Raw genomic sequence first — 13,829 nt, 5'->3', positions numbered from 1 at the left:
GGTGCACATTAATGTGAATGTACTTAACACCACTGAACAGCACACTTAAAAATTGTTAAAATGGTCAACTTTATATTATGGATATTTTATCACAACTTAAAAAGTGGAAACAAATTTTGAACAAGGTTAATGTTTATCAATTCTTCACAGTAGGTACAGGGGCATTTGTTATACTGCCTTCCATTTGCTTTTATGTATTTGAAAATTTTCATTAGAAATACAACAAGCCAACAAAGACTACATTAGGAGTATCCTAAAAGTATGGGCCAGGAGAACGTCAATTTCCATTACTAAAACAAAACAAGGCTAGACATTCATGTTCCTTAGCAAGGACCCTCATCCCTCAAACAGCATGATAATTTAAAAATAATAAATAGGGGCCAGCCTCATGGAGTAGTGGTTAAGTGTGGCGCACTCTGCTTTGGGAGCCTGGGTTGATAGGTTTGGATCCCAGGCACAGACCTACACCACTCATCAGCCATGCTGTGGCAGCAGCCCACATCCAAAATATAGGAAGACTGGGACAGATGTTAGTTCAGGGCAAATCTTCCTCAGCAAAAAAACAAAAAAGAATAGTAAAAAAAAAAATAAAAATAAACAAAAACAATAAAATTAGTGAATTAAAGGACTAAAGTCTCTCATGCATTAAAAACTACTAAAAACTGAGAACAAGACTAATAATCTGACAGAAAAAATGAGCAAAATGTATGAAAAGAGAATTTATCAAAAAGAAATGCAGAGCGACGTCAGCAACATGGTGGAGCGAGTGGTTTTCTTTGTCTCTCCCCCTCTGAACTACAACTAAATGGACATTCATTGATCAATGGAGGATACTCACACAGCACCTCAGGACACATGAGAGACCCATGCTACTACACATCAGAAAGTGGATGGATTACCCCCAGGGAGGAGGTGGAGATAGGTGAGAACTCTCTGGCCCCCAGACAGCCCAGTACCTAGAAGTGACTTTCTCCTGGCTGATGCACTCACAGCACTGCCGCAGCCCTGAGGGTGGGCGTGTGCATTAGCTCAACTATGGAAACAGGTGACTAGAGCGCTAAGCCCCCTGTGATTGCTCTGTGGACCGGTGGGAAAATCCAGTCCCACTGCAGCCCCAGGGAGTGACCTGGACTCAACCTCGGAAGGGAGGCCCCACCCACCAAGCGCAAAGGCTGGGCAACGTAGGAGCAGAAGCGGCATGGATGGGCGAGCTACCCGCCCACTGCATTAAACACCCATTGCTCTGCTCCAGCCCCGAGGGGGCAAGTGAGATCCAGCAGGACCAGATGATGGCAGAGCTGTGAGTCTGGGTGAACTAACTCTCGGCTGTGGCAAAAGCCTGTAACACCACTACAGTCCCTAAGGAGGGAGAATGTCTAGGCGGGTCTGTGGGAGCAGGCAGCAGCAACCCAAAGCCCCCAGCTGATTGTTCCCACAGTTGAGGGGAGACCCCACAGGGCCACTGCGATCCCAAGGAGTGGCCCAGGCTCAGTCAGGAACAGCTGACAGGGATCCTGGTAGGCACAGATTACATAGCTCCTGCCCCTTCCCCACAGTGGTAGCAAGTGGAAGCAGTAACCAAACTCTATCACTATGCAGACACACAAATCCACGCCATCAAGTAGTATGAAAATACACACGAAATCTCCAGAACAGAAGGAAAATGACAAGTACCCAGAAAACAATCCCGAAGACACAGAAATCTATAAGCTAAATGACAAAGAATTCAAAATAGCTATCATTTAAAAACTCAATGAATTAAAAGAGAATACAGATAGATAACTCAATGAGTTGAGGAATTAAGTCACAAAAGATCTTGATACTATAAAAAAGAACCAATCAGGAATGTTGGAGATGAAAAACACAATGAAGGAGATGAAGAAAAATCTGGAGTCCATGAACACTAGGACTGGTAATATGGAGGACAGAAGAAATGGAAAACAAGCAAAAAAATGTGAGCATTAGGCCCCCACATTTCAATATTCACTCTAAATTTAAATGGATTGAATTCTCGAATCAAAAGACACAGAGTGGGTGGATGGATTAAAAAACAAGACCCAGGGGCAGGCCCAGTGGCCGAGTGGTTAAGTCTGCGCGCTCTGCTGCAGGCAGCCCAGAGTTTCGTGGGTTCGAATCCTGGGTACGGACATGGTACGGCGCTCATCAGGCCACGCTGAGGCAGCATCCCACATGCCACAACTAGAAGGACCCACAACCAAGATTATACAACTATGTACCAGGGGGCTTTGGGGAGAAAAAGGAAAAAAAATAAAAATCTATATTAAAAAAAAACAACAAAAAAACACAAGACCCAACAATATGCTGCCGCCAGGAAACAGACCTTAGCCCCAAAGACAAACACAGACTCAGAGTGAAGGGATGGAAGACGATAATCCAAGCTAATAGTGAACATAAGAAAGCAGCTGTGGCCATACTTCTATCAGACAAAGTAGACTTCAAGGCAAAACAGGTAAAGAGAGACAAACAGGGGCAGTATATAATGATAAAAGGGACACTCAACCAAGAGGACATAACAATTATAAATATATATGCACCCAACACAGGAGCACCTAAGTATGTAGACCAACTATCAACAAAACTAAAAGGAGGCATCAACAACAATACAACAGCAGTAGGGGACCTCAACACTCCACTAACACCAACGGACAGATCATCCGGAGAGAAAGTCAACAAGGAAATTGTAGAATTAAATGAAAAACTACACCAGATGGACTTAATAGATCACTCCATCCAAAAACAGCAGGTTACATGTTCTTCTCAAGTGTGCATGGAACATTCTCAAGGATAGACCATATAGTGGGAAACAAAGCAAGCCTCAATAAATTTAAGAGGACTGAAATAATATCAAGCATCTTTTCCGACCATAATGCTATGAAACTAGAAATCAATTATAAGAATAAAGCTGGGAAAGGGGCAAAGATGTGGGGATTAAACAACATGCTACTGGGGCCAGCCTGGTGGCGCAGCAGTTAGGTTCGCACATTCTGCTTCTCGGCGGCCTAGGGTTCACTGGTTCGGATCGCGGGTGTGGACATGGCATCACTTAGCACACCATGCTGTAGTAAGCATCCCACACATAAAAAAAGTACAGGAAGATGGGCACGGATGTTAGCTCAGGGCCAGGCTTCTGCAGCAAAAAGAGGAGGACTGGCAGTAGTTAGCTCAGGGCTAATCTTCCTCAAAAAAAAACAAAACAAAACAAATAACATGCCACTGAACAACCAATGGATCACTGAAGAAATCAAAGAAGAAATCACATATTATCTGGAGACAAATGAAAATGAAAACACACCATACCAACTCACTTGGGATACAGCAAAAGCAGTCCTAAGAGGGAAATTCATTGCAATACAGGCTCACCTCAATCAATCTCAAACTACACCTAACAGAATTAGAAAAAGAAGAACAAAGCCCAAAGTCAGTGGAAGGAGGGAAATAACAAAAGAGCAGAAATAAATGAAATCGAAACAAAAAAGACAGTAGAAAGGATCAATGAAACAAGAGCTGCTTCTTTGAGAAAAGAAACAAAATTGACAAACTCTTAGCCAGGCTCACTAAGGAAAAAAGAGAGAGGGGCCAGCCCCATGGCTGAGTGGTTAAGTTCGCATGCTCTGCTTTGGGGGCACCAAGGGTTTCGCTGGTTCAGATCCTGGGCGTGGACATGGCACTGCTCATCAAGCCACGCTGAGGCGGCATCCCACATGACACAACTAGAAGGACCCACAACTAAAAAAATACACAACTATGTACTGGGGGCTTCGGGGAGAAAGAGGAAAAAAAATCTGAAAAGAAAAAAGAGAGAAGATTCAAATAAATAAAATCAGAAATGAAAGAGAAGAAATTACAATGAATAACACAGAAAACTATATGCCAACAAATTGGACAACCTAGAAGAAACAGATAAATTCTTAGGCTTTTACAACCTCTCAAAAGTGAACCAAGAAGAAACAGAGAATCTAAATGGACCAATCACAAGTAAAGAGATTGAAACAGTAATCAAAAACTTTCCCCAAAATAAAAGTCCAGGACCAGATCCCATCTCTGGAGAATTCTACCAAACATTCAAAGAAGATTTAAGACTATCCTTCTCAAACTATTCCAGAAAATTAAGGAAGATGGAGCACTTCCTAACACATTCTATGAAGCCAACATCACCCTGATCCCAAAACCAGACAAGGACAACACAAAGAAGGAAAACTACAGGCCAATATCACTGATGAACACAGACGCAATAATCCTTAACAAAATATTGGCAAATTGAATACAGCAACACATTAAAAATTTCATACACCATGATCAAGTGGGATTTATACCAGGAACACAGGGGTAGTGCATCACCTGCAAGTCAATCAATATGATACACGACATTAACAAAATGAAGAACAAAAACCGAATGATCATCTCAATAGACGCAGAGCAAGCATTCGATAAGATCCAACAGCCATTTATGATAAAAACTCACAACAAAATGGGTATAGAAGGATAGGACATCAACATAATAAAGGCCACATATGACAAACCCACAGCCAACATCATAGTCAATGGGGAAAAACTGAAAGCCATCCCTATGAGAACAGGAACAAGACAAGCGTGTCCACTCTCACCACTCTTATTCAACACAGTACTGGAGGTTTTGGCCAGAGCAGTTAGGAAAGAAGAAATAAAAGGAATCCAAATGGCAATGAAGAAGTGAAACACTTGCTGTTTGCAGACGACATTATCTTATATATAGAAAACCCTCAAAAAAATCCTCGGAAAGCTACTAGCAGTAATCAACAATTACAGCAAAGTTGCAGGCTACAAAATCAACTTACATAACTTATATGCCAACAATGAACTAACAGAAAGACAACTCAAGAACACAATCTCATTCACAATCTCAGCATGAGAATAACATACCTGGGAATAAATTTAACTAAAGAAGTGAATGACCTACACAAGACTTTCCTGAAAGAAACTGATGAAGACATAAAGAGATGGAAAGACATTCCATGCACAGGATTGGAAGGATAAACATAGTTAAAATGTCCATACTACCTAAAACAACCTACAGATTCAATGCAATCCCAATCAGAATCCCAATGACATTCTTCACAGAAATAGAACAAAGAATCCTAAAATTCATATCAGGTAACAAAAGACCTCGAATTGCCAAAGCAATCCTGAGAAAAAATAACAAAGCTGGAGGCACCACAATCCCTGACTTCAAGATATACTACAAAGCTATTGTAATCAAAACAGCATGGTACTGGTACAAAAAGAGGCACACAGATCAATGGAACAGAACTGAAAACCCAGAAATACAACCAAACATCTAGGGACAACTAATCTTCGACAAAGCAGACAAGAACATACAATGGGGAAAGGAAAGTCTCTTCAATAAATGGTGCTGGGAAAACTGGACAGTCACATGTAAAATAATGAAAATAGACCATTCTTTTTCACCATTCACCAAAATAAACTCAAAATGGATCAAAGACCTAAAGCCGAGACCTGAAACCATAAGACTTCTAGAAGAAAATATAGGCAGTACACTCTTTGACATCAGTCTTAAAAGGATTTGTTCAGAACTATGTCTTCTCAGACAAGGGAAACAACAGAAAGAACAAACAACTGGGACTTCATCAGACTAAAGAGCTTCTACAAGGCAAGGGAAAAGAGGATTGAAACAAAAACACAACCCACCAACTGGGAAAAAATATTTGCAAATCATATATCTGACAAAGGATTAATCTCCATAATACATAAAGAACACACACAACTAAACAACAAAAAATCAAACAACTCGATCAAAAGATGGGCAGGGGATACTCTCCCAAGAAGATATACAGATGGCCAACAGGGACATGAAAAGATGTTCATCACCGCTATGCATCAGGGAAATGCAAATCAAAACTACACCAAGATATCACCTTACACCTGTTAGAATGGCTAAAATAACCAAGACAAAAAATAACAAATGTTGGAGAGGTGGAGAAAAAGGAACCCTCATACGCTGGTGGGAATGCAAACTGGTGCAGCCACTATGGAAAACAGTATGGAGACTTCTCAAAAGATTAAAAATAGAAATACCATATGACTGAGTCATCCCACTACTGGGTTTCTATCCAAAGAACTTGAAATCAGCAATTCAAAGAGACTCATGCACCCCTATGTTCATTGCCGCATTATTCACAATAGCCAAGACGTGGAAGCAACCTAAGTGTCCATCGACTGATGAATGAATAAAGAAGATACGGTATATATACAATGGAAACTACTCAGTCATAAAAAAGGATAAAATCGTCCCATTCACAGCAACATGGATGGACTATGACAGTATTATGTTAAGTGAAATAAGCCAGATAGAGAAAGTCACTCTGTATGACTCCACTCATATGTGGAAGATAAACAAACAAGTGGACAAAGAGAACAGACTAGTGGTTACCAGGGGGAAGGGAGATCGGGGGTGGGCACAAAGGGTGAAGTGGAGCACCTATAATATGACTTACAAATAATAATGTACAACTGAAATTTCACAAGGTTGTAAACTATCATAACCTCAATAAAAGAAATGGAAATGGTCTTTAAACATATGGAAACATGTGCAAATTTACTCATTTTAAGAGAAATGAAAATTAAAACTACACTGAAATATCAGCTTGGAAAACATTCCAAAGTTTAACAACATACTCTATGGCGAGGCTGTAGTTAAGCAGGTAAAGCATAATGACACAACCCCAATGAAAGAGAAGCTGGCAAGTTTCTCACTTCCCCTAGAAGATTCCCACTTCTGGGAATCTATCCCAAAGATATGCTGCTAAAAATACAAAAAGACATATGTACAAAGCCATTCAATGCAGCACTATTTGTAATACCAAGACTGGAAATAACCCAAATGTCTATCGGTAAGGAACTGGCTGAATAAAATATGTTGTATACATTCAGTACTATATAGTGGTAAGAAGAAATGAGAAAGATTTTTACATACTGATGTGGAATAATCTCTAGTATATATTAAGTAAAACAGCAAACTACAGAGCAGTTTTCATTATATCTCTACTTTTTGTATAAGAAGGATATGAACATGAATATATATGTACATTTTTTTATATTTTTTAAATGAATAGAAGAATAAAAAGTAGTAAAACTAGTTATATATATGGAGAAGAATAAAAAGGATGAATACTATCAGGTTGAATGTAGGAATGCTGTTATATAATTTTGACTTTGTAACTCTGTAGATATTTTATACAATTTAGAAATATATTTAAATCAAAAGAAAAATTCTAAAAATTAAAAATGAACTGAAACAAATTGCCTAACTGTTGGTGGAAAAAGCATAAAGAAAACGGAATTCCTTTAAGTCATATTAAAATATTTTGACTGCAAACCCCAGTGGAATATATTTAAAGGCAAAAACCAGAAAGGTCTTAAACTGCACACTGTTATCCTGTTGATACTTAGAATACTGGCATTGTTATTTTGAAAAAATTATATAAATATTGTAGGATAGAAACAATAAGTCATGATGATATTAACATAATTACAAAACAACATATTTCCAAAAGAAAAGACACACGAGCATAGAATCAAATTAGTAAAACCCTTGTAAATTTAAATTAAAATTGTGAATACCAGACAAAGCCATCTGATTTTCTTTTCTCTTCAAAAGATGTGTATTTGTTAGCTATGTCTATGGAGAAGACCTAGAAGAAAACGATAACCTAGTATCAGTGAGCACCCCAGCACCCAGAAAGTGGTCTCTAAATATCATTAAAAAAAAAGTGCTACTCAGAGAAATGGCAGATTGCAAGTTTGGGACAGAAAATGTGCACAAGGTACCAGGGAATGTTTCCAGATCAGAAAGCAAGGATTAGAACTGTCAAAGATACATGATATTACATCAAAAGAACACAGGAACCAATATGAAAGAACTCTCACTGCTCTAGAATGGGGCAATTTGATGATCAAATGAATGATGACAGCAACAGATTCAAAGTCATCAAATACATACACATAATATTTTTACATCCCTAAGTTAATAATATTTAAAATAAAACAAATCGACTTCCTAAATGACAGAGTACACCTCAGTGACTCCACTCTTCCAGAAAAGCTGCAAAATACTGGCTAAATGATGAAAATCAACCACTTCAATGTTCTGAAATTAAATGAAGGCACGAACAAACTGAAAAGCTCTATTCAAGACAAGCTACTGAACCTTTGTTAGAACAGTGGTGTTGTGGCATTTTAAGTTGGAGCTATTCCCATCCTTCATCCCTTCCCAGTTCAAAATAGAAAATTTTAGAATTGAAAATACAATAACCAAAAAACCCCCCAAAACCCTCCATGGATAAGTTCTACAGCAGAATGGGTAGGACAGAGAAAAGAATTACTAAAGTTGAAGAAAGAGCAATAGAAAACACCCAATTTAAACAACAGATAGAAAACATCTTTTAAAAAAATGAAAAAAGCCTCACTGAGCTGTGGAACAATAACAAAAGATCTAACGGTGGTGTCAGCAGAGTCCCAGAGAAAAGACAGAGAACAGGACTGAAAAAGTACTTGAAGAAATAATGGCTGAAAATTTTGCAAAAGACATAAGTCTATGGATTCAAGAAGCTAAGAAAACCCCAAACAAGATAAACTCAACGAAATCTGTGCAAAGATACACCAGAGTCAAACTTCTGAAAACTAAAGGCAAAGAAAGTCTTGAAAGCGGCAAGAGAAACAATACCTCCCTTGAGAGGGTTGGAGGAAGAGGGGATTCCAATGACAGCAGTTTTCTCATCAGGCACCAGAGAGGTCAGAAGGCACAATACTTTTCAAGAGATGAAAGAAAAAAACTTTCTACTCAGAATTCTGTATCTAGCAAAAATATCCTTCAATAATGAATGGGGAAATCAAGACACAGATGAAGGGCAACTAAGAAATTTTACCACCAGCAGACCTATCCTAAAAAAATGGCTAAAGGAAATTCTATAAATAGAAATGAAACGACAGAAGGAATCTTGGAAAATCAGGAAGGAACAAAGGACAAAGGAAAGAGTAAAAATACTGAAAATAGAATACATTTTTCTTCTCCTCCTGAGTTTTCTAAATTATGTTTAAAAGCTGAAGGAAAAACGTTAACAATGAGTGATGTGGTTCTCAAAGTATGTAGAGGAAATATTTAAGACAACTGTATTATAAATAAGATAAAGAGATAAAAGTAAGCAAAGTTCTACACTTCACTCAAACTAATAAAATGATGACATGAGCAGACTGAAAAGTTATGCATATATAATGTAATACCTAGAGCAACCACTAAAAAGCTATATAAAGAGAGATACTCAAAAACACTATAGACAAATCAAAACAGAATTCTAAAATATTGTTTAAATAACCCAGAGGAGGGCAGGGGGAAAAAAAAAAAACAAAAAACAGGGAAAACTAATGACGAAAATAGCACACTTGAGCCTTATCAATAATTACATTAAGTGTAAATGGTCTAAATACACCAGTTATAAGGCTGAAATTCTTTTAAATGATTATGTACTGTAACGAAGTTTACTTCAAATATAATGATATAGGTAGGCTGAAAGTAAAAGAATGAAAAAGATATATCATGCAAACATTAACCAAAAGAAAGCAGAATAGGTAAATCCCTAGAGACAGAAAGTAGATTAGTGGTTGCCAGAGCTGGATGGAGCAAGAAAGGACTGCTAATAGTTTCCTTTTGGGAGTGATGAAAATGTTCTGGAATTAGGTAATAGTGATGGTCACACAACTTTGCAAACATACTAAAAACCACTAAATTGTGTACTCTAAGGGGCGAATTTTATGGTATGTGAATTCTATCTCAAAAAAAGAAAAGTACCTCAATAAAGTTGTTCTTAAAAAACTTCAATGGTAAAAAAAATCATTATTAATTAAAAAGAAAATAATATAATTACTAAATGAGCCAAAGACATGGAAGACATTGTATTGAAGAGGACATAGGGATGGCAAGTAAGCACCTGTTCAACATCACCAGCCATTGGGGAAATGCAAATTAAGACCAGGACAAACTCTCATTACACACCAATCAGAGTGAGTTAAATAAATATAGTGACAATACCAACTGATGTAGAGGATGTGAAGAAACTAGATCCCTTGTACACTGCTGGTGAGCGCGTAAAATGGAACAGCCACTCTGGAAAGTAGTTTGGCAGTTTCTTTATTAAACATATGATCCAGCAATTGTGCTCCTGACCATTTATCCTAGAAAAATGAAATCTCATGTCTATGATTGTTTACAGCAGCTTTATTTGTAACAGTCAAAAACTGGAAGCAACTGAGCCAGCCCTGATGGCCTAGTGGTTAAAGTTTGGCGTGCTCTGCTTCAGCAGCCTGGATTCAGTTCCTAGGAGCAGAACCACACCACTCATCCATCAGGAGCCACGCTGTGGCAGTGGCTCACACAGAAGAACTAGAAGGACTGCAACTAGAATATACAACTATGTACTGGGGCTTTGGGGAGGGGGAAAAAAAAACTAGAAGCAAGCAAAATTTACTACAATAGATGAATGGTTAACTGAACTGTAGTACATCCATGGAATACTACTCAGCAATAAAAGGGAACAAACTATTGACATATGCAAGAATTTGAAGGCATCTTAAAGGGCATTATTTTGAGTGAAAAAAACCAATCTCAAAAAGGAACATACTGTGTGATTCTATTTATGTAACACTCTTGAAATGACAAAATTATAGAGATGGATGGCTGTCTGGGGTTAGGGAAAGCTAGGCAAAAGAGGGGTAGGTGTAACTATGAAGGAGTAGTAAAAAGGAGCTCTTTGCAATGATGGACTAGTTCTGTATACTGACTGAGGTGGTGGTTACAGGAATCCATGTGATAAAATGACATGCAACTACATACACTTTATACATATGTCAATTTCCTGGCTTTTACATTGTAAAATGTAATGAGATAAAACTAATGGCAGAAACTGGGTGAAGGGTATATGGAACCTGTCAGTATTATCTTTGCAACTTCCTATGAATCTATAATTATTTCAAAATAACTCTAAAGTAACTATCAAAATTAAAATGTTATTTTTTTTTAAAAAAAGAAATCTGTCCATAAAAGTTATTCCTTTTTTTAGCAAACATTATGAGTACCCCCTCGTGCCAAGGTCTCGGCCAGGAACAGAGAAAGATAACTCATGTCTTCAAAGAGCTTCCCACTTAGCAGCAGAAAGACAAGTCAGACAATATAACACCAGAAAGAAATATATTCTGCACTCCAAAGAAGAAATTCTGCTTGGCAAAACCAGTACCTACCTGCATCAAGCTGCTGCTCCCCGTTCATTTCCACAGCACATGGGTTATCTCCTCCCCACACAAAGGACTGGCCTTATGGTTCTGCTATGATCTGAAGGTTACTTGCAGGTCTCAAGCATCTGTTTAATGGGCATCCAAGGGTCCAAACGGAAGTGCTGAAAAAATCAAGGACAGATCAACAACCTTAAGCTCAAGTGTGTTTACTCATTCATAAGACATGGCATTCTAGTGAGCTGAGAGCAGAGAAAACAAAAACACACTGTCAAAATAGATGGGATTAGAGAAAACTGACACCTTTTCTAATTTTGAAGAGAGAGTGTGTGTGTGTGAGTGTGTACAGAGCATGCTATCAAAATCTTGAGAACACAGCTAAAAATCACAAAAAACTAACGTGTATGAATCACTACTCTTTAAACTTAGATTATAATACCTAACACTATGATTCCTATCCACAAAAACTCCAATTCCTAATGAATCCCTGGGGGAAAGAAGTTAGCTTTCAATGCTGTCTCACCCAATGAATAAGATTCATGATACAGTATATTACTTTATCTAGGTTTCCACTCTATTTATCTAGAATATTACGCAGAACCAAAAAGTATCAACTATATTAGTCTACAATTACACTTATAAAGAGAACCCCTCCAAAATAAACTCTGAATCCATTTATTCTTTCCTTAAAATGGCTTTATTGTAATATAATTCACATGCCAAAATTTCCCATTTTAAGTGCCCAATCCAATAATTTTTAGTAAACTTACAGAGTTGTGTAAACTATCACTATAATCCAATTTTAGATTGGATTTCCATCATGCCAAACAGAATTTTTTCCCATTTGTAGTTCCTTCCCGTTCCAGCCCTAGTCTGAGGCAACCACTAACCTGCTTTCTGTCTCTAGAGATTTTGCCTTTTCTGGACATTTCACATAAATGGAATAATACAATATGTGGCCTTTTGCATGAGGCTTCTTTTACTTTGTATGTCTTTGAGGTTCATCCATGTTGCTATTTATTCTTGCTTTACATACACGTAAAACAATCTCAGATATTGCCTTTATAGTGGCTAATAGGTTAGAAAGCGTAAATGAAAAGGGAACAGGAGCTGCTACAGGAAGGCCTGCTGTGTACTAACTGCAAGGGCAACAATACAGAGAACTGTGAAGTGGGGTGGGCATGCAAGAGTCACAGCTGTAAGAGTGACAGTCCACAGAACCAAGCAACTCTACGCCTCTCAAAAAGATTCTGAGTGTGTATTAGAGACTTCAGCAATCTATTCTCATTAAAAAACTTTAAACACTAAACAAAAGATAGTTTAAATTTTAATATACTCCTTGAAAAGGTATAAGCTAGGTAAAGTACAACAGTGTCAGATGGGTAATAGGGATACCCAGATTCTAGTTCCAGCTCTACTGATAACTAACTATGTAATCTTATAGAGAACACCTATTATGTCAATTGTTTTAAACTATAAAATGAGTGGAAGATCTTTTTCAGATTTTAAAATTACATTTCATAATGAGCATAGAGAAAGTCTTAAAAACTTAAAATTATGGCTATCTCATTTGACATAACTGCCAGTTATCCCAAATTGTATCATACAACATAAGCACTGGAGCCCATGGTTTCACAGATAAGAACTGAACAGAAACTTGGTAGTGAGATGTAAAGCCTCTAAACATGCTCTCTTCTCTCAGTTTACTTTTCTCCTCAAGCCCAAAACATTCAAACTGTACTATTCCACAGCCTAATTCATTCACTCCCCATATTTATCAAACACCAGCTCATTACCATCCAGTTTTCTAGGGGATGAGGGTAAAGCAATCGAGAGAGACATGGTTCCTGCTTTCATGAAGTTTATTTTCAACAGAGAGGAGACACATTAATCCAACTTTAATTATTTAAAGTGCTATGAAAGAAAAGTAGTGGGTGCTAAGATAGAATATAATGGCAGACCTAACCTAAACTGAGACGTCACTGACACAGTCCCTGACAAAAATGGTATTTAAGCTGAGACTAAGGGGGAAATAGCAGCTAAGCCTAAAGAGGAAAAAAGGAGAGAGTAGTCCAGGCCCAGGGAACAGAACATACAAAGGCTCTAAGGTGGGAAGTAAGTGAAAGAAGGCCCCTGTGACTGGAGCATGGGAACCACAGCATAAGGTGCACACAAGAAAACCGGACAGGAAGAGAAGGAATAACAGCAGTGACCATTTATCAAGGATATGCTGTGTGCTGGGCACTGTTTCAAGCACACAAACATATTAACCCATGCAATACCCCCAACAACTCCACAAGGTGAGAGTCATCATAATGAGGAGACAGGCACAGAACAAGTGCTTCACCTGCCCAGGGTCCCACAGTTAGGAAGTAGCAGAACCAGGTTTCAAACCAAGCAAAGTGTCTAGATTCCATGTTTTCAAACACTCTACTATACTGACTCTCAAAGGGAAGTAGCCAAGAGTTTTTTTAAGCAGAGAAAGGAAATGATTAAATCTGTGTTTTAAAAAAGATCACTGTAGGGGCTGG

The 13,829-nt window shown here is 38.0% G+C and overlaps 1 protein-coding gene across 5 annotated transcripts in view; it reads right to left on the bottom strand.

Moving 5' to 3' along the window:
• The window catches only part of SFMBT1 (Scm like with four mbt domains 1), a 133,629-nt gene that overhangs the window by 53,812 nt on the left and 65,988 nt on the right, over positions 1-13,829 (bottom strand). For all 5 annotated transcript variants that reach the window (XM_046673577.1, XM_046673567.1, XM_046673601.1 and 2 more), the window contains exon 2: positions 11,308-11,462. In XM_046673577.1, the coding sequence (XP_046529533.1) occupies positions 11,308-11,335 (28 nt within the window). In that variant the 5' untranslated portion in view covers positions 11,336-11,462. The remainder of the gene's footprint in view (positions 1-11,307; positions 11,463-13,829) is intronic.

Source organism: Equus quagga, chromosome 1 (assembly GCF_021613505.1).
Source record: "Equus quagga isolate Etosha38 chromosome 1, UCLA_HA_Equagga_1.0, whole genome shotgun sequence".
In the NCBI taxonomy this organism is placed as follows: Eukaryota; Metazoa; Chordata; class Mammalia; order Perissodactyla; family Equidae; genus Equus; species Equus quagga.
Note: the sequence above shows the minus strand (reverse complement) of the source record. Positions and strands in the feature narration are given on the sequence as shown.